We start from the raw sequence: 25898 nt of genomic DNA on the forward strand, positions 1-25898 counted from the left end.
AGGTTTTAGGAACTACGATCTTCAAATTACATTAAGAATCCTTTTATATCCTAGCTGTTATATCCTCACTATTCACTACTCCTAAGACAAATGTGAAATTGTCACTAATGCCAAAGTCATTTTAATCATTTTGGTGTGATGACAACTCTTTCTAACTCAGAAAAAACTGCTTACCAAATTTATAAGAAAAATTAAAAAAATTATTTTTCCTCAAAAATAATTTACTTGAGTTAGATGGAATGTCCTTATATCACTTCTTGATCATAAGAAATACACTGAGAAATGAAGATTTAAACTCTATGGATTTATAATACACCTACAAATTTTTTTTAGTGGCATCTCAATTTGGAATCACATTTGATGACTATGAAAAAAAAAGAATTTCCTAATAAAGGTACTTGGCTGATCTGCTAGTAAAAGACTGGCTAACGTATATGGTAAATAGGGGCATGATATTTATCAAATCTCCAAGTTAAATTCATGCTCATTTTTTCTTTGTTATGTTTCATTTGTTAATAATATACATGTAAGTCTTCTGTAAAATAATATATATGCCTAGGCCTCATCTCCAGATATAATTTAAAAGGGTTAGAGTTGAGCACTGGCATTTGTTTTTTTAAGTGACATCAACAATTTTTCTGATGCACAACCAGGATTAGAGATCAATATTCTAGGTGAAGTTTTCAATGCTTGGAATGATGTCTTATGCATCTGTGCTGCCCTGGGCTGCTCTGATGGAAACTATGGACTTTGGATACGCATATATCAGTGCAGATTCATCAATTGTAACAAACACCACTGGTGTAGGATATAGAGAGTGGGGGATGTTGTGCACGTGTGGGAGCAGGGGTAAATGGGAAGGCTGTATTTTTTGCTTAATATTTCTATGACTCTAAAGCTGTTCTAAAATATAGTTCATTTTTTAAAAAATTGAGTGCTAGGCACCTGGGGTTCTCAATGGAGAGGACATAGTCTTTGAACATTTTAATGTTCAAAGTACGTATTCACTGGTCTGTCACTTTGCCATGACAGTTTGATGAATAAAGAAACCATGCAATACTAATGCAATTAAATTATTCAATCTTTAGATAATAATGAAAACTATCATATTCTCAGAAAAAGCTGTTTCAGGGGAGAACAGGAAATAAAAGTTAAGATCAATAATAATGATACTGCAACTATGTCAGAGAAAATGTATATAAATCTATAGTATTCCTTTAGCTCTGTCTTCAAACATGTTATAAATCCTCCAAAGTCCTTGCTTTGTATTATAGCCTTTTAATATATTCACTGTCTCTTTCCAAGTTAAGTTCATTCTTGCTATCCCATTCATCTGTCTTGTGATTTATTTCAAAGATAAACCGAATTTCTTCCCCTTTTTTCTATAACTATTTAATCTTGATTTTTTTAATCAAAATTTGATGGCAATTATCTATTAAAATGCATTCTTTCCCCATCCCATATATTTCTCTTTTTTACAGTAAATCCTACATCCTGACACCATAGTTAACAACTTCTTGTCAGTAATTATTTTTAGACAGATTTCCTTTTCTGAATATTGGTTTCTTAATAGTCTCTTAATAATCAACAATCTCTTAATAAACTTCATAAGCAATAGTCTCTTAATAATCTAGCTCTTTTAGAGCTAGAAAAGATTCAGTAAAGTGTTGGATTTGTCAACCTTATTTCTCTTTTCCATTTTCACTTTCCTCTGTTCCTGTTGGTGACATAGAATTTACATGTAAATAAAAACATAACCCCGCCATGTGAATGGAATGCCAGCCACGTGTGGTATACTGCCGAGACACTCATCTGTTACCCAAAAGCGAGAGAGAAGTCATATTTAGAACATAAGGCCTTTACAAGAGGGCTTCCCAGGTGGCAGTGGTAGGGAGAAACCTCCTGCCAGAGCAGGGGACAGGGGCTCAGGGAAGCTCCCCTGGAGGAGGAAATGGCAGCCCACTCCAGTACGCTAGCCTGGAGAATCTGTGGTCAGAGGAGCTGGGCAGGCTACAGTCCATGGGGTCACGCAGAGTGGATAGCACTGAAAGGGCTTAGCACAAGAAGCTCAGTAGATAGTTAAACAAGAAGAAACTATGACAGGAAAACTGTGACAAATACATAAGTGAACAGTCTTGCCTCTGTGATCTTTCACTTCACCACCAATAAAATGAAACAAAAAATATTTACCTCCAGAATCACTGTGATGATTAAGTTGGAAAGTGTAAGTGAAAATTCAGTATCTAGTCATAAAATACCATATAACAATCAAATACCATAATAATAATTTTGCCACTTCAGAATTATAAGAGAAAAAAATCACTTAGAAGAGCAAAACACTGGCTACATGTCTAAGGCTTGAATGAAAATGTGACCTATGTATGTTTACAAATCCTTTCATCTCAAATTCTTTATTATGCATGAGTGTCTTGTTATCACGATGCATAAAAATGGTAAAGCCTGTTGAAAACTGCAAAACAAAGAGACGAGCCAAGGAAAAAACATGAATAATTTATTCAGATAGGATTCAAGTTTATCCCCGACTTATTTGCCTTTTATTCTTCATTTTAGTTAGTTACATTTTCACCGATTATCATCAAGGTTATGCATGCACCTTGAGATGGTCACAAAAGGTCCATGATACAGGGGTTCATAATTAGGTTGTATGTTATATTCAGAGTCCCAGGGGAACTAATAGATTCCAGAAATACTGATTAAGCAAGATGAATTTTTATACAGTTTCAACTACAACAGTTTTAAAGACAAGTGCAAGCTTCTTTGCCACAAAATTCACAAAAAAAGTAATCGATTGAAGAATATCTCTTTTATGCAAAATATACATTTTAGGGTATAATTCAATTAATATTCTACTATATACTGACATTAGTCTTGATAATTTAATAAAAAAATATTCTCATTGCCAGAATTTTATTTTTTTATTATTTATAATTGAGGTAACAATGACAAAATACTTGAATCATGAATAATATTAATGAGTTTAAGTCAAATAACTTTTAAGAACTTAAAACAAATATGGGACTCCAAATAGGTCAGTTTTGACAAATAGGCACTGAAAATTTTGCAACATAATATGACAAGCTAGTATAAGTGGCTTATTAAAAATAAATGATACAGTTAGTGTCGGTGGATCTAACCAACAAAGGGGAAATAAAGGAAATTAAGACAGACCTATAGTACACCAATATCACTGCTTTTATGATCACAGCACAATCTACTGCAGGTCCACAAGGGGTAATTCACAGAGGTGCGGGCCTTACTTGAAGCTCCAGAGATGCTGATCGTGACTCTGGCTTCCTTCGATGTGAGATGGCCAAAGCTGTTGACCCATGCATACATGTTGGTATTTACAGCTGTTTCACGGACACCGGCCAGTCCTCAGCAGACCACTCATATGGGGAGCACCAAATGAGTTCCAGCCACAGTTCTTGCATAGGCTTTTTTCATGCTTCATGAAGACGCCAGGATCTCTTCCAAGTGCAACCTGGTCACGTCAGGGCACATTCAGCAGCAGGAGTCTGTTTCCAGAATAGTCCTTGGTATGGCTAAATTCCACTGTCCCTTTTTCAGCAGTCAAAAATCCATGATAAATTCTGTACAACACTGCAGTCAATAACAGCAGCACCAGACAGTATATTAATTCCTTCACCATAAAGCTGTGTTTAATTATAACTTTCTATGTGTAGTGTTATCAAAAGCATCACTGAATCTCTAAATATCAGTTGTTTATGTCTGGGTAAATACATTGCTGTACAAGGTCTCTGACATGCAGGTCATGCTCTAGGACTTGGGGATATAAAGTAATACATGTTCTGTGGCCAATTCTAAAAGTGACAATTGTCTCCCTAACCGGAAATAAACATCAGCATTAGGAATTAGCAGTCTCAAGGATCCTAAATGCCTTAGAAATATTGTTTATCTCTCAGTTTACAGTATGGTATTTTCTTCCCTCGCATGTCCAATACATCAGACACACTACTGCTATTGCATTTGTAGGGATGTGCAAACAGAATGTCTCCCACTTGCACTGAATGAGACACCCTGAGGGTTTCACTGGCGTGTCCTGATGAATTCTGGTTGCTAGGGAGTTAGAAACTGACACTGCAGCAGGCAATCAAATGCAAGGGTAAAACTGCTGCTTAAATCCTGCCTATGAGACAGGTTCACAGCACCGGTTAACTTAGGTAGTCTACGGGCATCACTAATTCACACACCAAGCACAGAGGCTGTTCCGAGTAGTGAAGAAGGCAAGGGGCAGGGAAGAGGACCCAGTCCTAAAATCATGAACACCTCATCAAGGCATTTCTGTGCTTCATGGAGACAGATGGCATATACATATACGACAGGGAGCTAAGACATACGGACAGAACGACATACAGGACAAAGCACCTGATTAAACACTGCCTGAAAATCTGATTAATGCTGTCAGTCAGAGATTTAAGGCTTGTCAAGAAAGCTTCCTGTGAACAACAATGCTCTTTGTTGTTTGCAAAAAAAAAAAATAATAATAATAAATTAAATAAAGGAAGGGGGTAAAAAAGACAAGAATTTTGAGTGATACTTTGGCACCCTGACTCTGAAAACGATGACAAATTCTGGGATTAAAAGAAAGAAAACATGATTCTAGTTCCAAATAGCAATTCCTATCTAAACGACGCAAGCCTGGCTGGCAGTTACCTTTCTCTCATGTTTTGTGCCTTCCCCAAGCCATTAAGTAAGAGATCTGGCCTCAGCTTGCGTGTAACCAGTAATGACAATCTCTTTGCAGTTATCTGTGTGCAAACAACCAGAGACATTCAGAACTCCAATACAGCATTTTGGAAGAAAAGTAAAACAATCAAGAAATTAAACTATTTAAAACAAATATTTTTTTTTCAAAGAATAGAAAAAAAAAATTGTCAAGGAGAAATTCACCCTCCCTGCCCCACAATTCAACATGCAGAACAGTCAACCAGTGCTTTCACATCAGCAGAATGGTTCGATGCAAGTACACATATCCTGAGCCATCTGCGGTCCCCGAACACTGCGACATTGCTTTCAGGTGATAGAGACAAGATGGTCCATGCAAATGAGCTGACCAAAGTCATGTTGTGTGCATTCAAAACAGAATCCCAGACATCTTCAGAATGGTTCAGAGTCACAAGAAATGAAGTTCCCATGAAGTAGCTGGCATTTGGAAGCACAATGATTTAAATTATCTCCCTGAAGATGTGTTTATGTATTAGGGTACTCGCCAATATCTGATGCTATCTGTCATTTTATTGCAAAAGGAGATCAGGGCAATTCATATGGAGAAGTGGTAGCACTACTAGGATAAGGTTCATTTAAAGCCAGGGTAAGATTCGTCAGCTACCCAAATGGCATTTTTGACTTCAGACAGTAGTATCATGCAGGATTTATACTGTATTAATGGCGTCTGGAGTAACTCTACATTTAATTATTTCCATTATGGGGTAAACAGTACTTGAATTAAGACAGTTTAGCCAACTGATGCAGTTTGGTTTACAAGATAGATGGGATGGGAGATCGAGAGCGCCTCAGAGGACAAGGAGAGTTGTAAGGTGAAGTTACTGGAGAGAGCCTCAGAGCATTGCCTGCCAAGCCCGCTATGTTGTTTAAGCTTCGGGATTTTTCATATCCTTTTATGGAAAAATGCACAGACATCAGTTGAATTCAACCAGAAAACAGACACAGACAAACAATATCATGCAGGGTAATCAAAGTGCTATTTTTGAGCTCAAAGAATTTGTTTACAAAGAATTCAACATTGAGACAATTTACAACTCAAAAAAAAAAAAAAAAAAAAAGAAGCTTGCTGTAGCTGTTATTTCCAAAAGATTAAGCCAGATATCACAAATTACTATTGTAATACTTCAAAAATCTATTCTTTTCCAAATTATAGTTTGTATTGATGAAATTTTGGCATATTCAATATCAGAAAACTTATAAGAATTATGCAAAGCAACTTAAATAAGATATAAATTTGGCTAATATTTTTAAATTTCAGAATATGTTCCTGAAAAAAAATGAGCTATTTTTTCTCTTTTTATTCTTATTTTAGTGTTTACTAAGTTAATAAAGCATGCTTAAGTTTAAGTGCACCACTCTTTCCCAGCATATTTAATCTTCCAGCTTTATGGGGTTAAAAGGATGATTCCTCAATAATGACTTTTAATGTCATTATCTAGGTAATGTAGAATGAATGCCCATTCCTAATCCCTTGTATTTAAAAAAAAAGAAAATAATATAAACTGAGTCATCATTTCAGTAAATTTAAATCTGATTTTGATTATGTATTTTCAGCTGATTCTTCCCTGCCAGGAATGAAGAATAATTTGATATTAATCCACCTTTTCTTCCTATTATCTTGCGTTCTAATCTTCTGTTCATGATAATCATTGACTTAACAGAATCCTTCCCACTTACATGTCTTTCCCACAAACTTTAACCCACTGATTTGCCTTAGCTGCTCAAGCCACACCCCATCAAGGACACTAGTGGAAGGAGTATATATTGTGGTATTTTTTATTAGAAAAGACTAGAGGCAGGTAAATGAGGTAGTGAGTACCTACTGTAAAAGTAGAAGTAAAATTGTATTAAAAGTCAGGCAATCATTAACTGAAAAAATAGTCATATTATACGATTCATCAAATAAATGTTCTGACAGCTCCAGTGAAAAAGTGGTATAGATCTGGAAAATGAAACAGCTCTACTGCAGGGTAAGGTTTGACTAGTAGGAACCCCCTCTCTACATATACACCCACAAACTTTCAGCAGATTAGATGTTTTCTTTGATATTTTGTAGATGAAAATTTATGTCATCCACTGATTACAGTACAGTTCTCTAGGACATAATTTCTGCTAATGAGAAAATTATCTACCTATATGTTTTATTAGTATTTTGAGCTATAAAGCATGTGAGGTGGCATATATTTCATTCTGCTCTGGTGGGTGATGGAATAGTTAATGAAAGAATGTCTTAAATAATTAAAAAGGAATTGCAAGTCATTCATTCTTACATAGGGACCTTCACATTCCTAGAGGGCTAATTATCATTATTCTTCTGTAATGTGATTGGAAATAAAACTGGGACTTGTAGAAAGAATAATTTATCCAAGTTGACTTGGATTCTTAGTGTAACCTAAAAATGTAAACTAGACTATAAACATTGATTGGTTTTGATTAAAAGCAACCTCATGAATATACATGAATCAAAGAAGTTGTTAATAACTATAAACCATCCTTGTGAAAATATACATCTTGTTCCCCACAATATCTGTGTTCCCTATGAGACTTCCAAAAAAGGTAAAAATCTGTTTAACAATTTATATTAATCATGTTATTTACATGTAAATCTTGGTTGCCCTTGTAAATGTTTAGTTACTTTTCTGAATTATAGTCATTAAGATAAATATTATTTATTCTGTTTATAAGTCCTTTTATTTTTAATAACTATGATTTCAGTGTATGAGAAGGGTTCCCTTATAATTTAGTAACAAGTATTTAATTAGTAAAATTATGTTTTTCATATAAATTTATTCTTCCTTTATTCTGCAGGTTCATTTATGATTAGAAAATTTGACAAAATTTTGCCTCATCAAGCTTTTATTGAATGGAATGACTGAAAATATAATTTATGAGAATAAACAACATTGAACTCAATTTGAACTAACATCTAAATACATGATATACATTTTATACAGCTTTTAAGAGCACATATTTGTTTAGGGCAACGTTGAAACTGCCTATTTGTGCACTATCAATGAGTATGTTTGTGTTCATGTAAAATGATATATAAATAAAAATACTGTATAAAGAAAATCATAGGTTCTAAGTTTTGGGAGTTCATTCTTTTAGGTAATCCACATGTTTTCTTAATGTATGCCCAACTGCATTTACACTTGTTGATAGAAAAAGAATACAAAGGGAATCCAGTCATTTTTCTCATCTATATAGAGGAGAATTTATATAACCCAAAAGTTAGGTCAGTGTAGAAAATGATTAGAAACATACAGAAGATAAACATGTGAGTGGGAATAATAGGAGATATCTCTAATCTATATAAAGGAAACAGGAGAAGAAATGAATGGATTTCTAATAGACGTAACAAAATAAACACTGAGAAAATTAAGTGAAAATAGCCAGAAATGTTACCAGATCTAGGAAAAAAAAAACACAGACCTACAAAATAACTAAGCAAGAATGAAAAAGAACTTGTTTACAGTGAGAAATAATTAAAAATAAAAAGCTCATAGTTGGGTTTTCAAAGATGCTCTCATTGATAGAATTTGTGAAATAAGATCACGTGTATAATTTTCTCATATAAACACAATATCTTATTAATTGCTTTGCTATGGAAATTTGCCATTTTATGGGAAAACTGTATTTATATAGGTGCTTTATAGTTTGCAAAGTCTTTTAAAATATGTGACCCCTTTTGACAGTTTAAAATTCAAAATATTATCTAACATGGAAGAAAAACATTCTAGCTAGAGTCTTAACATGTAACCCTAGTATAAATATTGCATGTGATATTTTATTAAATGATGCTTAAAGTATATCCAAATATAATCACATAATACATAAAAATACATATATACACATATGGATATATGTATATACATATATAGTGATTTAAGATTACAAGGCACTTTAAGTACTACATTCTATATTATTAGCTATATACATATATTTTGCTTAAGTACTATGATAGAGTATTAACTATAAAAATATTTAAAAACTATTGTAACAATATAAAATAGTGAAAAATCAGATAATTGAAACACATTTTGGTACAAGAGATGCAAAGAGTGACAGTTCTTGGAATGAAGTATAATTTAAAATATTACACATTAAAGAAACAAAAGAAGAGTCCTCTGTCTTCTCTTTTGTTACTCACAAGTATGGAGACAGAAAGAACAATATAAAGTCCTCAGAAGAAACAAAAAAGAAGCACAACATGGGTAATGAGTTATTTCAAAGGAAGTAGGCATTATAAATATTTTAGGCTTAAAATGGTAAGGTATTCTGTAGGGAGAAACTGCAATGAATAGCAAATAAGCACAATGTTTTTAAAATGCAGTTGCACTAACATGAAAGTTTTAGAGTGGCTTTTCATTCAAATTCAGTCAATTGCCTAAGAAATTATTATTTCTTCATAAGAAATTTGTAGTTCTTTCTCTATTCTGTCGGTAAATAGAATAAAATAACCTTGGCACTAAAGCAACTGGAATTCTCAAAGTAGAAAGTATTCTAAGAGCATACCAGAACTTTGACAAGGGTGGGTTATAAGTGTCACGAAACTAAGTTCTTGAGGATAAAAAGGGTCCAATTGTTTGGTTGGTAAAGTTTACTAAAATGAAAATGAAAACTAGCAACTAAGGAATAGTCATAAATGGTTGACACAATCTAGGGAAATAAAACCACATGCTGAAGGGGAGCTTCAGTATCCTGCTATATTCCTTAACCAAGATGCCTATCTAACACAATGCATCCATTCAACAGATATTAAGGATCTTCTATGAGCCAGGAATTGTTCAGTGTCAATTAAAAAATAATAATAAACTTAAAATGATTATTGCCCGGAAGAGAAATTTTGTAAGTACATTTTGTAAGCACAGTAAGTAACCTTTCCACTGATTGGGTATACTGTTCTGTATGGCTGGAGGATCATGTACCTTAGTGAACTCCTGACATTCAGATTAATTACTGGGGAAAATCTGCCCAAACACTGGATAAGAGACCATTAGAGTATGTTTAATGTTTTACTTTGGAAAAAAAGTTTTATTATTGTTTTATAATTATCAACCACTTATCAAACAGATGCATAGAGTCAATTAGTGACTTTAATTCATTGTAGGAAAAATGATAACTTTTCAAGACTGCTGAATGTATTATATTAAAATAATTCGATGGTTGACTTAATTATTTAATACTTCATTACAATTCTGCCTATAGACAAATGAAAAACCAAATAATAAAAAAAAGAAAGAAGGGTGAAAAGTCTTTCAGATATGACAATCAAGTTGGCTGTTATGATACACATTTTTAAATGTTTATAATGAGATAAGATGTAATGAGGCAAAAAGCACTATGATGTCATAGTTGTTCCCAGAAAATGATGAACGAGCATTTTACATCACTCCATACATTTGCAGCATTTAATTGCTATGTCACCTGTTAGGATCTGATGAAATGCATGCCTACCTTTCCTGATCCCTCCATCAGAAGCACACGTGTAATCACCTGCCGTCAGCAGGAAACACGTCTCCCCTCTTCTGCTTTTGTCTCTGGTGCTAGAGCGCCTGATGGGGAGCCTTTCTGGGGGCGATAACGGCGGCTCACTTCCCGCACTGTCGTCACCTGCTAACACTGGTCACAGCACCACGCCCATTGACAGACAGTGATGATGAGGGAACGAGACAATACAAAGAGTTTACGCCCAGTGTCCAAAGTACAGTCACTCGATAATACAAAACACAGTAATCACAACATGATAAGAAAAGAATTTTCATCACTCGTCACAAAAACTTACATGGAGCAAAATGGAAATGTATTGAGAAGGAGAGAAATGTTCTCAGGGAAATTGTAACTTCATGTTGGATTTTATCTAATATGACAACAACTTTTACAAAACTAATATGATTCAAAGTAAGTGTGATAATGAAGTAGCGCATGAATTAGCATCTTTCCACTTTTGACAGGTTATCTAGATACTGCAAATAGACATCTTTAAAAATGGAGACTACTGACGGAAAAAGTCCTAAGTAAATATTTGTCTTTGCAGTGCTAAAAGACATATGCTTTCATTGCTTGCTGGAAGTAATGTTTCCCAAAATTCATAATGAAAACAACCCCAAAGTTTACAAACTTTGTGTCCAGGTTCTCTGTTTTGAGCATAACAATGGAACAAGATCAACTTCTCCAAACGCCCTTGAAACGTTTATGTCTAAATACTTGCCAAAGACTTTCACATCCTATCGCCTAGATGCTAGCTTATGACAGTGCTTGCCCAAGCTGAGTGTGTCCGCCTTTCCATGCCCTTCAGAAAAGCTCTGATCAAGCAGAGAACAGTCTAACAAGGGCAGCAACACAAACTACATTCCATCTTTCATAAGGACATTCCTGGCATAGCAATTCTCAGATACATACTGACAGAATTTGCAAAACAATCTGCTAAATAAACACAAGGACTTTGAATAAAATCTTTTAAAAAGCAGTTCAGTTCCAGCAGGTTTTATTTTTTTTTCCCCAATTTAACCCATAATAGCTTCTGGGAGTTAAGGAGACAACCTGTGAAAATGTCACCTGCTTTTCCCGTTTGTTTGCTAGTTTGCTTGGTTTGTTTAATTAGTGTTATTTCTAAATAATGCTAAATTATTCACGTGGGATTGTCATAAATCATTTTTCTACAAGAAAAAGATTAAATCTATCTAAGTTATAGGGAATGCATATATCTTAACATTTCATAGATGACAAAAAATTAGTTAAATTGTGAGATCTACAAAATATTTCATCTTTACTAGACATAACAGACTAGAGAAGACACTATTGACTATCACTTTGGCAAACTGAATTTACAGTCAATTAACTCTAGATTATCTATGGCAACAGAGAGAAGCAGGAATTCAGCTAATTTCAAGCAGGAAGTTATCCAAAATTCCATTCTGGGAGGGAAAAGAGCCCAGTGCAGAATGCATAAAAAAGGCAATCCACAGAGAAATTCAGCCTTCCTATTGATTAGCCAAAGCAGCTCATCCAGACCCTGCATAATGCTGGGCTGATTGTACTACACAGCACTTTACCCAAAGCAAAGGAATTACATTGAAATACCCTAATTTAAGAATAATGAAAACTTAACCAACACTCCCTAATATTACTGAAGAACACCTTTACTTTCCAAAGGGCATTCTTACATATCACCTCTTCAGTGTTGAGGCCTTTGAAATGTAAACATCCATTCTTTTTATATAACTTCTTCCTGTGAATTAGGTCAAAATGCATGGCCCCATGTGGCAGAGATAAAACTGAGAAAAACACACCAAGTCAAATGACATGGAGATCAACATTTTGAGAATGAAGGATGGAAATGTCCAATATCATACCGCCACATCGTGCAGGGAAACAAGGGAACATCGGCACGAAAGCAACAAACAGGCAAAAGAAGATATTGGCGCCGTCAGCACAGGGCATCCCCGTCAAAGCAGGAGAACTCTATAGACCAGCTATGCGGACTTCTGCTTAGGATTCATTTAGAAAAGCTACAGTCTAGCTATCTACAAGCCTGACACAGACACATTTGCAAAGGGGTGGAACCAAAAACTCCAAACATCTGCAGAAAATGAGAAGATGCCTTCTACCTAAGGGACATACTGGTCTATAAAGTATTTAACGGCATGCATTTGAACCCATGCCTTACCTGATCTGTTATGTTCCAGAAGCCGACTGTCTTTGCCCAGACACGTGTCACCCTGCTTGCTATTGCAGGCCATGTTTAATTCCGTCTTGCAAAAAGTAGGCGAGTTTGCCTGAGGAGCAGGAGGGATGTGTTTCTTTCTTTTCCTTGGAAGCTTCTGCTTTGCCATGGCCAAGGAGTAGTACATTCCAAAGTTGTTGACAATGACAGGCACCGGCATGGCTATGGTCAGTACTCCAGCCAGAGCGCACAGGGCGCCCACCAGCATGCCCGACCACGTCTGGGGGTACATATCTCCATAGCCCAAGGTAGTCATGGTCACTACAGCCCACCAGAACCCAATAGGGATGTTTTTGAACTGCGTGTGCTCGCTAGCTGAAGGGTCGTTGGGCTGGGCGCCCACTCTCTCCGCATAGTAGATCATAGTAGCAAATATCAAAACTCCTAGAGCCAGGAAGATTATCAGCAGCAGAAATTCATTTGTGCTCGCTCGAAGAGTGTGTCCAAGCACCCTCAAACCTACAAAATGGCGGGTGAGCTTGAAGATCCTCAGGATCCTCACAAATCTGACCACTCTGAGGAAGCCAAGTACATCTTTAGCAGCTTTAGATGAGAGCCCGCTGAGTCCCACCTCTAAATAGAAGGGTAGGATGGCCACAAAGTCAATGATATTCAAGAGGTTTTTGACGAATTCAAGTTTATTGGGGGAAAAAACAATACGGACTAAAAATTCAAAAGTAAACCATACCACACATACTCCTTCTACATACGTCAAGGCAGGATCTGTTTCAATTTCATACTGTGGGACCACACTGGTGCCATTGGTAACTGATTCTGTCTTGTTTTTAACAATATTGAAAGCTTCATGTGTCTCCAGGCAAAAGGTTGTGATTGAAACCAGGATGAAGAATAAAGAAGCAAAAGCAATAAACTGTAGAGGAAAAAAAAGAAAAGAAGAAATATAGAATGATCTGAACCATAATAAACTTCAATCCAAGTTTAAAAGCACTGATCCCTGTAGACGAAGACATATAAACACATATTTGGAGATTTAACTCAGGATGTTACTCAACTGTAAGAACTTAGACATGTAGGTAACATCCATTAGAGTTGCACGGGAAGGATGTTTCAAGTTCTTCTTTCAGCTTATATAGATTAAAAGTTCTGATTTATGTTGGAAAACAATTTGACTCTTCTGTGTAAGAAAAAGAGCAAAAAAATAAAAACCTTGCAAAAGAGTGTTAAAGGGCAGCAGGCTGGAAAAAAAATAAATGTAGACAATGGCTCCAGATATTGGTTATGATCCTAGAAATCTTCACGTATTAGGTCCAGATTTACAACCATAAATATAAGGTGTAGTCTACACTGATAGAAATTTGGAAGCCACCCATATTTAACTGCAGGCTTCTTCTCAAATGTTCAGATTATCATGACGTATGAACATGAAAAAAGTGTTTGAGCTGTGCTACCATTTAAATTATATCAACTAAAGGTGAAGTCCAAAAAGAGCAAACCTAGGGAAGAAGAGATGGCATTAAGACTGAAGAGAGAGAAAGAATTAAGGAACAAATTAAAAGGCATTCTTCCTCTCCTAAAAAAGAACTTCAAATGTTAGAAAAATATGTTATAAAACTATAAAATATATGTTATAAAGGTTTTTTTAAAATTCAACATTTCTTTGGCCAATAATATATGAATATGCACACACCTACTAATACAAAATAATAATAAAAGCTCTCACTTATATAGTTCTTACTAATACCAAACACTCTTCAAAGCAATTTACATAATTAGCTCATATCAATACTCATAACGACAAGCTGGCAGATTCCCCATGCTCTCTGAGTGAGCTCAGATTGAGCCTGCTCACTGAGCATCAATAGACTACCAAGAGTCCTTGAATATCTAAACAAATGAATTATTCAGGAGGAAGAGGTCATCAGTCAAATAGAGGGAGATCCTTTTTAGAAATAGTATGACATATCCCAAACCCAAAGCTCTTCCCTAATACCTGCTCCTCAACTAAACATTGAAAAGATCTAAGTTTCAAGAAGGAAATGGCAACCCACTCCAGTATTCTTGCCTGGAAAATCCCATGGACAGAGGAGCCTGGTGGGCTAAAGTCTATGGGGTCGCAAAGAGTCGGACATGACTGAGCGACTTCACCTTCACCTTCACCTTCAAGTTTCAAGAAGAGATTGAAATCATCTCCCTTTTTCCCTGGTTGAGTTTCAGTGTAAGAGATACACAGATTTTGCCAAGTACATGAGATACACAAAAAGACTTGGAAAAAAAAAAAAAAGGACTGAGATTATCTGCCATAAAGAAACTTCTCAAGGTGGGGGGAAGATAGGGGTAAAGGATTAAGAGGTACAAACTATTGTGAATAAAATAAGTAAGTTATAAAGGATATATAGTACAACTTAGGGAATACTATCCAATAGCTTTAATAACTATAAATTGAATACAACTTTTTAAAAGTTGTAAATCACTATGCTGTAGATCTGAAACATATAATATTGTACATCAACTATACCTCAACTAAAAAGAAGAAAGTGAAAGTGAAGTTGCTCAGTCGTGTCCCACTCTTTGCAATCCCATGGACTGTAGCCTACCAGGCTCCTTCATCCATGGGATTTTCCAGGCAAGAATACTGGAGCAGGTTGCCATATCCTTCTCCAAAAAAGGAAAGAACCACCCCAAATTATGGACTAGTTTGTCTGCAGTGTGCTAGTAGAGTACATCACTCATATTAATATCAGAAGTCATGCAAATCAAGGCTTTGACTTGTTGTTCCATTCCTATCTTCCAACTTCCCTTGGTTTTGACATTACAAATTGACTATGATCTTTTCCAGATATATTGTGAGACGATGGCATTTTTTTTCACTCAGCTTTTCCTTCATACAAATAAATACACTTTTCTTTTTAAGTCAAGTACTTGTTCTAACACTTAATATCACGAGGACATCACAGATTCTTTAAAATATTACATCTTTTAGAGAAAGAATCAACTACCTTTGATTTGTGCATTACCTCTTTATCTGATCACAATTTTATCTATGGATTTGAGAGTCACACTTGTTTCTGACTCCCCCCACACTCTTGTCATTAGAGCCTTTGCAGTGTGACATACTGACTCCTCCATAGCCACTCCCCACACATTCCACCATGGTATCCAGAATTTTCGGCTAAGCATCTAAAGTTTCAGTGGGCAAATTCTATCTATGAGACAGAGAGTACAAAGCAATTAAAGCAAACTGCAATTTTATCTTTGATTCCAGTGTTTCTGAGTCAGCATTTTTTCTGGCTAGTTTTCAGTCTCAAATGCTGTCCACCTATACTCTGCACTGGATAGAGTGGGACCTCCAACGTTGCTCATTCAAAATTAGTCCTGACTTACCACCTCTCATACAACAAAGACAGTTTTCAAGTATACTTTTACGCTCATCAATGTAAAGTGCTAAAATCTTTTCCAGTCAGATATTTTCCTACACTTCATTCATTAATTCAAGAAGTATGCTGAGTGCCTCTGTATGCCAGGCCACAGGGGTAGGGTCTTACTCTGACAGTAGTAAACAAAACACAATCCCATCCTTGGAGGAACTCACAATCCAATAGGTATATAGACATTAGATATTTAACTACACAAAATTACACAATTGCAATTATAATAAATTCAATGAAAGGAAAAATAACCTAAAGCTTATTTAAACTGAGAGGTTATAGAAACCTCTGAGAAAATATCAATAGACTGGACTTTGAAGGATAAACGGAGGTCAACCTGATAGAAAGGAGAGATGTGTATCGCACAAGAGAGAGTTTTAACAAAAAAGTCTGGAATTTCTTAAGTGATGCTTTGAAGGGAACACCAAAGGAAGAGTGGATTTTCCAGGTTTGCCTCTTTTACACAAAGTGTGATGAATAAATTCCAAATTAGCACAGAGATCCTCACTTTCCAAAGGTTTTAAATCAACCAAAAATATTACCTGTATTTGAATTTAAAATGAGACTGTAAGGTGACTTTTGAGGTTTGAGTGCTGGTAGAGTCCCTTTGGACTTTCTATATTGGGAGACCTATAGAATTCACTTGTCTTAAATTATTGCACCAGCCCCATTGACTGGGATAAAGTGAAAATAAAAGATATGTGTGTGTGTGTGTGTGTGTGTGTATATATATATATATATATATATATATATATATATATATATTAAGATGGCTTCTAATTTAAAGCACTATGAAAATATTTGAAATCATCATTACCTCAATAAGAATTACTGGAACTTACTATTTATGTTCATTAAATGAGTTATGTTACCAGGAAAAGGTCAAAAAAGCCTTAAGATACTGTGGTATACCTAGGTGGCTAGGATTTAAGTAACATGAACCACTTTGTACTAGGACATTATTTAAATACCCTACTCATATTTCCAAAAATGTGCTCACATTCATTATAACACACCTGGGCAGCTTACCTACATGTGAATTTCTTAGCCCTACATCAGATGTCAGATTACACTGTTTGGGGAGATGAAATTTGCATTCTATAGGCTTTCTAGGTGATTGCTCTGCGTAGTATAGTTTGAAACCTCTGTTTCTGTGTTTTTTTCAACAGACTGATAATACAAGATTGATAATTGATTATTAAATGAATTGGAGTAGTTTTTAAATCCTAAGCATTTGTAGTCTTCCAAAACCTTAACAAGAATAGCTAACTACCTCCTATGTAACAGGATGTTTATGGCCCAAGTGTGTTTATGTGTGTTTGTGTTAAGACATAATTCTGGCTTCTACACAAATAACTGAGTAAGCAAAGCAACCGAACAGTTTCTAAATATACACAATTCTAAGACACAAAACTTTAGAAACCAAAAGTTGTCTGGTTTTATGTCATTTGGATCTTTTAATCAAACATTTTATTAGAACTATTTAAAGAACCACATGATGATTTTTGCATTTGTATTATTCTACATTGTAGTCTTTATAACTCAATATGTCTTTAGCTTTTAAGGACTTTGTAAATCTGCTGGTGTGGTAATATTATAACAGGAAAATACAAAAAGTATGACAAATAGAAATAAACTTTGATATCCTTAGACATATACAAGATTCATCTGTATAAAATAATAGATGGTTATTTTGTTTAAAAAACAGCTAGATAGGCCATTAATAAAGGCTAAGGACACTTGATAGGGTCAAGAATAAGAAAGCTGTAACTGAAAGCCAAAGTTTACTTCACTATTACATGGTAGGGAATTGGAAGTTGGCTTCTGTCAGCCTGCAAGTGAGGATGTTAGAAGGAAGTTGAATTCTAACAAGAAGGAAATGGAAAAGGTCTCTAAAGACAAGGAGGGACTGTCCATAATGCAAGGACAAACAATTAGAAATGCCCCCACAGATATCAATCAGTAAAGAATCTGCCTGCAATGCAGGAGACCCAGGTTCGATCCCTGGGTTGGGAAGATCCTCTGGAGAAGGAAATGGCAACCCACTCCAGTATTCTTGCCTGGAGAATCCCATGGACAGAGGAACCTGGTGGGCTGCAGCCTATGGGGTCGCAAGAGTTGGACGGTTTAGCGACTAAACCACCACCACCACAGATATAGGAAAAGAATCTAGGGAGGCTAATGGAGAATATTAAATCCTAAGATGCCGCTTGCTTTCTGATGCCTCAATAAAAGGTGGGTTTACAAACAGCCTGGTGTTGAACGCGCTCTGAGTAATGAAGCTATTGAACCATGGGAGGATCACAGGAGGTGAGCAGGCAACCAAGGAGGCAACATACATAGTCAGATTCAAAAACACAAGATAGCAACAAGTAATAGTAAAAGGGAGTCAGGAGAACTTGAGCCCCTAGTAAAGTCCTTGGAGATATTGGGAGACAAAGCTTCCCATGGAGTGAAGAACAGGATCTCAGTTTACCAGGAATTTAGTCTGAGCATCAAATGAAAGCGTAGCTCCAGAAACCTTGAAGATCTAGGATTATCTAGAGGCTACACTTGGATTGTTTTAACAAAGAATTTAAATACTTTATTTGAACTTAAATCTAAGAGTCTCAGAGATAGAAAATGTCTTCCTTTGTTTCTAATTCACAAGTTGTATCCAAATGAGTAAATGTGAGGTTAGACTGAATAATATTAAGAAAAAGAAATTCAAAGGGAAATAAATAGGGGGAAAGATGTTATTTATTTATTTATTTTTCTCTTCACTGAACTGGTAACTGTTTAAGGACTGGAATGTTGTCATATTCATTTCTAGAGCCCCTGATTCTGTCACAATAGTTAGTATTTAGTATGACTGGATGGATGAATAGAAGGGTGGAAGAATTAATTAAAAATGTATAAAATGAAAAAAATAATAAGGTAGAATACATTTTGATGGGTATAAAAAATGATGTGAAAAGGAGAAATGAAAAAATAAAACATGCATATTGAAGTAAAAATTCAAATTTATAGCAGAAACAAATTAAATTGGTTCCTAGGTCCAAATGTTGCCAATGATAGCTTCCATTCATTCAGCTGATAAAGCTTGTGTCTTACCAGGGATTTGAGGAAGAAAACTATACTGCCATCTTTCCCTTCCTTTTCACCTGTGATAAGACTACAAACTCCTACAAGCATTAAATGAAAATAAAAAGAGGCATGTTAAATACTAATTAAAAATTTTAAAAGATTTCCAGACAAGATGCTGCATGTTGCCTGAATTCATAGGACTGCTACATCACCTAAGGCAGTTTCAGGATGGGAATATCCTGATAAAATACTGGCTTGTGGTTCCAAGAAGTAGTTACTTTTTCTCCATAAGCTCAGTGTCCATGCTTAGCAACATAGAGTGCCCAACACTCTCTAGTTTTTTTATTTTTTTTGATTAGCAATTATGGAGAAGCAGTCCTCAGAGCCCAGGTTGTACATGTCTAAAAGCCTCAAAGCAAACATTCCAGTAGTTTCTCCAGATATACATAATAGGCTGAAAGAAAGGTGAAGAAAAATGTGGTATAGTTTTATGTTTCATCATTTTCTCTTTCGTGTAAGTATTAAAATACATACAGCTGAACTCAATAGCTAACTAACATTTATCTACCATCATACACACAAAAAAAAACCTCAAAATGATTAAAGACCTAAATGTAAGGCTGGAAAACTTCTAGATGAGAACATAGGCAGAACACCCTTTTACATAAACTGCAGTAATATTTTTTTTGGATCCATATCCTAAAGTAAAGGAAATAAAAGCAAAAATAAAGAAATGTGACCTAATTAAACTTAAAAGCTTTTGCACAGCACAGGAAACCACTGACAAAAGAAAAAGACAGCTTAATGAATGGGAGAAAATATTTGCAAAAGATATGACTGATAAATGACTAATACCCAACATATATAAGCAGTTCCTACAACTCAACATCAAAAAAAAAAAAAAAAAAAAAGAAAGAAAAATTCACCTAAAGATAGGCAGGAAAAACTGAGTAGACATTTTGCCAAAGAGGAAATGCAGATGGGTAACGGGCACATCAAAAAATATTCAGCATCACTACTTATCAGGGAAATGCAAATCAAAACCATGATGAAATATCACCTTGCACTTGTTAGAATGGCTACTATCAAGAAGAACACAAGTAACAAGTATTGGCAAGGATGTGGAGAAAAGGGAACACATGTGCATTGCTGATAGGAATGCAAACTGACACAGCTACAGTGGAAAACTCACAGAAGTTTCTCAAAAAAATAAAAATATAACTACCATATGACTCAGCAATTCTACTCCTGAGTATATACCACCTCCAAAAAACCAAAACATTAATTCAAAAAGATAAATGTACTTCAATGTTCATTGCAATATTATTTACAGTTGTCAAGATATGGAAGTCACCTAAATGTCCATCAGCAGATGAATGGATAAAGAAGATGGGTGTATGTATATATACATGTACATATATACATACATACAATGGAATATACTCAGCCACAGAAAAGACTGAAATACTGCCATTTGCAACACCATGGATGGACTTATATGGCACTATGCTAAGTGAAATCAGTAAAACAGAGAAAGACAAATACTGTGTGATATCACTTATATGTGCAACCTAAAAAATACAACCAACTAGTGAATAGAACAATAAAGAAGCAAGCTCACAGATATAGAGAACAAGCTAGTGGTTACCAGTGGGAAGGGAAGCAGGGAGGGGAAATATACAGGGGTAGGGATTAACAGGTACAAACTATTAGGTATAAAATAACCTACAAGGATGTTGTACAACATGGGAAATATAGCCAATATTTTATAATAACTATAAATGGGTGTAAGCTTTATAATTGTGAATCACTATACTGTATACCTGTGACCTATGTAATACTGTATAGCAACTATACTTCAGTAATCAAGTTTTCTCTGATTCTACTCCCTGCGACCCAGTGACTGCTCCAGAGGGATTCTAACACCTTCGGGCACCTGGACGCACATCTTTGGCACTTCTCTCAGCCCAACGCTTTGGCCAGATGTTGCCAAGGAACACCGTGGTTAAGTGGAACGGCGGGAGCCCTGCACGCTCTGCTTCTTCATAGTGCGTGGGTCTTCGGCTTGTCTACAGTTGTGTTCTGCAGCCCAGGCCAAGCCTTTGGATGACTGTAGCTCCAGTCAGTTTCTCAGCAGTCTCATAAGAGACCCTGAGCCTGAGTCACACAGAAACCAGGCCCTGAGCCTCTGGAGAGACAGCACTCACTCCAAGACCCTGGACAACCAGAGAGCCAATGTTAGGTAGTATCACATAGTGAGAACTCACACAAAGGAAGCCACTTGAATACAAGACCCAGCAGCACCCAACCACCAGTAGCAACCTGTGCAGAACGCCTCATCTAAACAGCAAACAAAACAAAATACAAATGAATCATCAGCAAACAGGATTACCACCTCACTCAGCCTTGCCCATCAGAGGAGAAACAAACAAACAAACAAGCAAAAGAAAATCGAAGTCGCTCAGTCATGTCCAACTGTTTGTGAACACATGGACTCTTCCGTCCATGGAATTTTCCAGGTAAGGATACTGGAGTAGGTTGCCGTTTCCTTCTCCACGCAATGTTCCTGACCTAGGGATTGAACACAGGTCTTTCACACTGCAGGTAGACTCTTTACCATCTGAGCCACCAGGGAAGCCCAAAACAAGCAAACAAACAAAAACTCAGCACAAATCTCACCCTATTCGAAGCTCACACAAACCACCGGACCAATCTTGCTGCTGCTGCTAAGTTGCTTCAGTCATATCCGACTCTGTGCGACCCCATAGACGGCAGCCCACCAGGCTCCCCTCTCCCTGGGATTCTCCAAGCAAGAACACTGGAGTGGGTTGCCATTTCCTTCTCCAATGCATGAAAGAGAAAAGTGAAAGTGAAGTCGCTCAGTCGTGTCCGACTTTTAGCGACCCCATGGACTGCAGCCCACCAGGCTCCTCCGTCCATGGGATTTTCCAGGCAAGAGTACTGGAGTGGGGTGCCATTGCCTTCTCTGGGACCAATCTCAGGAGCGCAGAAACCAAAAGGAAGAAAGAATTCAACCTTCTTCAAGGAAAGAATTCAACTTTCCTTGAAACCTGGGAAGAGGAGACCTCAAACACAATAACTTAAAAAAAAATTATGAAAAGGCAGAGAAATGCTGCACAAATGAGGGAAGCAACTAGAAACAGAGAAGTCCAAATAAATGAAGAGGAAATAGGCAAACTACCTGAAAAAGAATTCAGAATAATGAGAGTAAAGGGGATCAAAAACCTTGAAAACAAAGTGGAGAATTTGCAAGAATCAATTAACATAGACCTAGAAGAATTAAAGAAAAAACATACAGAGACAAACAACAAAATTACTGAAATCAAAAATACTCTAGAAGGACTCAATAGCAGAATATCTGAAGCAGAAGAACTAATCAGTGAGCCGGAAGAGAAAATGGTGGAAATAACTTCTGATAAAGTAAAGTAACTTCTTTATTCTGATAAAGTATAAAGGATAGAAAAAGGAAAATAGTCCATCAAGTCCAAGAGGCACAAAGAGTCCTGTACAGAATAAACCCAAGGAGAAACACCCAAGACACATACTAATCAAATTAACAAAGACTAAACACAAAGAAAGAATATTAAAAGCAGCAAGGGAGAAGCAACAAGTAATATACAGGGGAAACCCCCTACATTTAACAGCTGATCTTTCAGCAGAAACTTTGCAGGCCAGAAGGGAATGGCAGATAAATTTAAGTATTGAAAGGGAAAAATGTACAACGAAGATTAATGAACCTGGCAAGGATCTCATTCAGAATCGATGGAGAAATAAAAAGCTTTTCAGACAAGCAAAAATTAAGAGAATTGTGTACCACCAAACACATATAGATTGAAAGTGAGAGGATGGAAAAATATATTCCATGCAAATAAGAAGCAAAAGAAAGCTGGAGTACGAATCCTCATATCCAACAAAATAGACTGTAAAATAAAGAAGATTATAAGAGATAAGGAAGGATACTACATAATGATCAAGGAATCAGCCCAAGAGGAAGACATGACAATTGTATATATCTAGGCGTCAAGGCTGTATATTGTCACCCTGCTTATTTAACTTATATGCAGAGGACATCATCAGAAACGCTGGGCTGGAAGAAGCACAAACCAGAATCAAGATTGCCGGAAGAAATATCAATAACCTCAGATATGCAGATGACACCACCCTTATGGCAGAGTGAAGAGGAACTAAAAAGCCTCTTGACGAAAGTGAAAGAGGAGAGTGAAAAAGTTGGCTTAAAGCTCAACATTCAGAAAACTAAGGTCATGGCATCTGGTCCCATCACTTCATGGGAAATAGATGGGGAAACAGTGGAAACAGTGGCTGACTTTATTTTTGGGGGGATCCAAAATCACTGCAGATGGTAGTTGCAGCCATGAAATGAAAAGACGCTTACTCTTTGGAAGGAAACTTATGACCAACCTAGATAGCATATTAAAAAGCAGAGATATTACTTTGCCAACAAAACTCCATCTAGTCAAGGCTATGGTTTTTCCAGTGGTCCTGTATGGATGTGAGAGTTGGACTGTGAAGAAAGCTGAGCGTCAAAAAATTGATGCTTTTAAACTGTGGTGTTGGAGAAGACTCTTGAGAGTCCCTTGGACTGCAAGGAGATCCAACCAGTCCATCCTAAAGGAGTTCAGTCCTGGGTGTTCACTGGAAGGACTGATGCTGAAGCTGAAACTCCAGTACTTTGGCCACCTCATGCGAAGAGTGACTCACTGGAAAAGACCCTGATGCTGGGAGGGATTGGGGGCAGGAGGAGAAGGGGACGACAGAGGATGTGATGGCTCGATGGCATCACCAACTCGATGGACATGAGTTTGAGTAAACTCCGGGAGCTGGTGATGGACAGGGAGGCCTTGCATGCTACGATTCATGGAGTCGCAAAGAGTCGGACATGACTGAGCGACTGAACTGAAATGAACTGAGGCACCCAACACAGGAGCACCTCAATACATAAGACAAACACTAACAGACATAAAAGGAGAAATTGATAGTAACACAATAATAGTGGGAGACTTTACCACCCCACTCACACCAAGGGACAGATCATAAAAAGAGAAAGTTAATAAGGAAACACAAGTCTTAAATGATACGTAGATAAGATGGATCTCACAGATATCTTCAGGACATTCCATCCAAATGCAGAAGAATACACCTTCTTCTCAAGCACACATGGAACATTCTCCAGGATAGACCACATCTTGGGTCACAAATCAAACCCCAGTAAATTCAAGAAAATTGAAATCATATCAAGCATCTTCTCTGACCACAGCACTATGAGACTAGATATTAATTACAAGAAAAGAAGTGTAAGAAACACAAATACATGGAGACCAAACATTATGTTTCTAAATAACCAACAGGTTACTGAAGAAATCAAAAGGGAAATAAAAAAATTTCTAGAAACAAATGACAATGAAAACATGACAACTAAAAATCTATGGGATGCAGCAAAAGCAGTTTTCTAAGAGGGAAGTTTATAGCAATACAATGCTACCTCAAGAAACAGGAAAAACATTGAATAGAAAACCTAACTTTACACCTAAAACAACTGGAAAAAAGAAGAACAAAAAACCCCCAAAATTAGTGGAAGGAAAGAAATCATAAAGATCCAGGCAGAAACAAATAAACAAGAAATGAAAGAAACAATAGTAAAGATTAAGAAAACTAAAAGCTGGTTCTTTGAGAAGATACACAAAATTGACAAACCTTTAGCCAGACTCATCAAGAAAAAAAGAGACAAGAACCAAATTAACAAAATTAGAAATGAAAAAGGAGAGGTTACAACAGACAATGTAGAAATACAAGGGATTATAAGAGACTATTATGAATAACTATATGGCAATAAAATGGATAACCTGCAAGAAATGGACAGATTCTTAGAAAAATTCAATCTTCCCAGACTGAACCATGAAGAAATAGAAATTATGAACAACCCAATTACAAGCACTGAAACTGAAGCTGTGATTTTAAAAAAATCTCCCAGAAAACAAAAGCCCAGGACCAGATGAATTCCATAAAACATTTAGAGATGAGCTAATACCTATTAACATTCAGAAAACTAAGATCATGGCATCTGGTCCCATCACCTCATGGGAAATAGATGGGGATTCAGTGGAAACAATGTCAGACTTTATTTTTCTGGGATCCAAAATCACTGCAGATGGTGACTGCAGCCATGAAATTAAAAGACGCTTACTCCTTGGAAGGAAAGTTATGAGCAACCTAGACAACATATTAAAAAGCAGAGACATTACTTTGCCAACAAAGGTCCATCTGGTCAAGGCTATGGTTTTTCCAGTGGTCATGCATGGATGTGAGAGCTGGACTGTGAAGAAAGCTGAGCGCCAAAATATTGCTGCTTTTGAACTGTGGTGTTGGAGAAGAGTCTTGAGAGTCCCTTGGACTGCAAGGAGATCCAACCAGTCCATCCTAAAGGAGATCGGTCCTGGGTGTTCATTGGAAGGACTGATGCTGCAGCTGAAACTCCAGTACTTTGGCCACTCATGCGAAGAGTTGACTTATTGGAAAAGATCCTGATGCTGGGAGGGATTGGGGGCAGGAAGAGAAGGGGATGACAGGGGATGAGATGGCTGGATGGCATCACCGACTTGATGGGCATGAGTCTGAGTAAACTCCGGGAGCTGGTGATGGACAGGGAAGCCTGGCGTGCTGCGATTCATGGGGTCGCAAACAGTTGGACATGACTGAGCGACTGAACTGAACTGAACTGAACTGAATGCCTATTCTTCTAAAACTGCTTCAAAAAATTGCAGAAGGAACACTTCCAAATTCATTCTACAAGGCCACCATCACCCTGATACCAAAACCAGACAAAGACAACACAAAAAAGGAAAACTACAGGCCAATATCACTGATGAACATAGATGCAAAAATCCTCAACAAAATTTTAGCAAACAGAATTCAGC

General features: G+C 36.5%; 1 protein-coding gene across 1 annotated transcript in view; it reads right to left on the reverse strand.

Annotated features, from left to right (window-relative positions):
* Positions 1-2960: 2960 nt before the first annotated feature.
* The window catches only part of KCNC2 (potassium voltage-gated channel subfamily C member 2), a 228381-nt gene continuing 205443 nt past the window's right edge, over positions 2961-25898 (reverse strand). Inside the window, exons 3-6 of the mRNA XM_061124653.1 lie at positions 12437-13364; positions 10225-10389; positions 4696-4790; positions 2961-3621 (exon numbers count right to left, since the gene is read on the reverse strand). Coding sequence (XP_060980636.1) covers positions 4729-4790; positions 10225-10389; positions 12437-13364 — 1155 coding nt within the window. The 3' untranslated portion in view covers positions 2961-3621; positions 4696-4728. The remainder of the gene's footprint in view (positions 3622-4695; positions 4791-10224; positions 10390-12436; positions 13365-25898) is intronic.

This window comes from Dama dama, chromosome 3 (genome assembly GCF_033118175.1).
Source record: "Dama dama isolate Ldn47 chromosome 3, ASM3311817v1, whole genome shotgun sequence".
NCBI classification, from domain to species: Eukaryota; Metazoa; Chordata; class Mammalia; order Artiodactyla; family Cervidae; genus Dama; species Dama dama.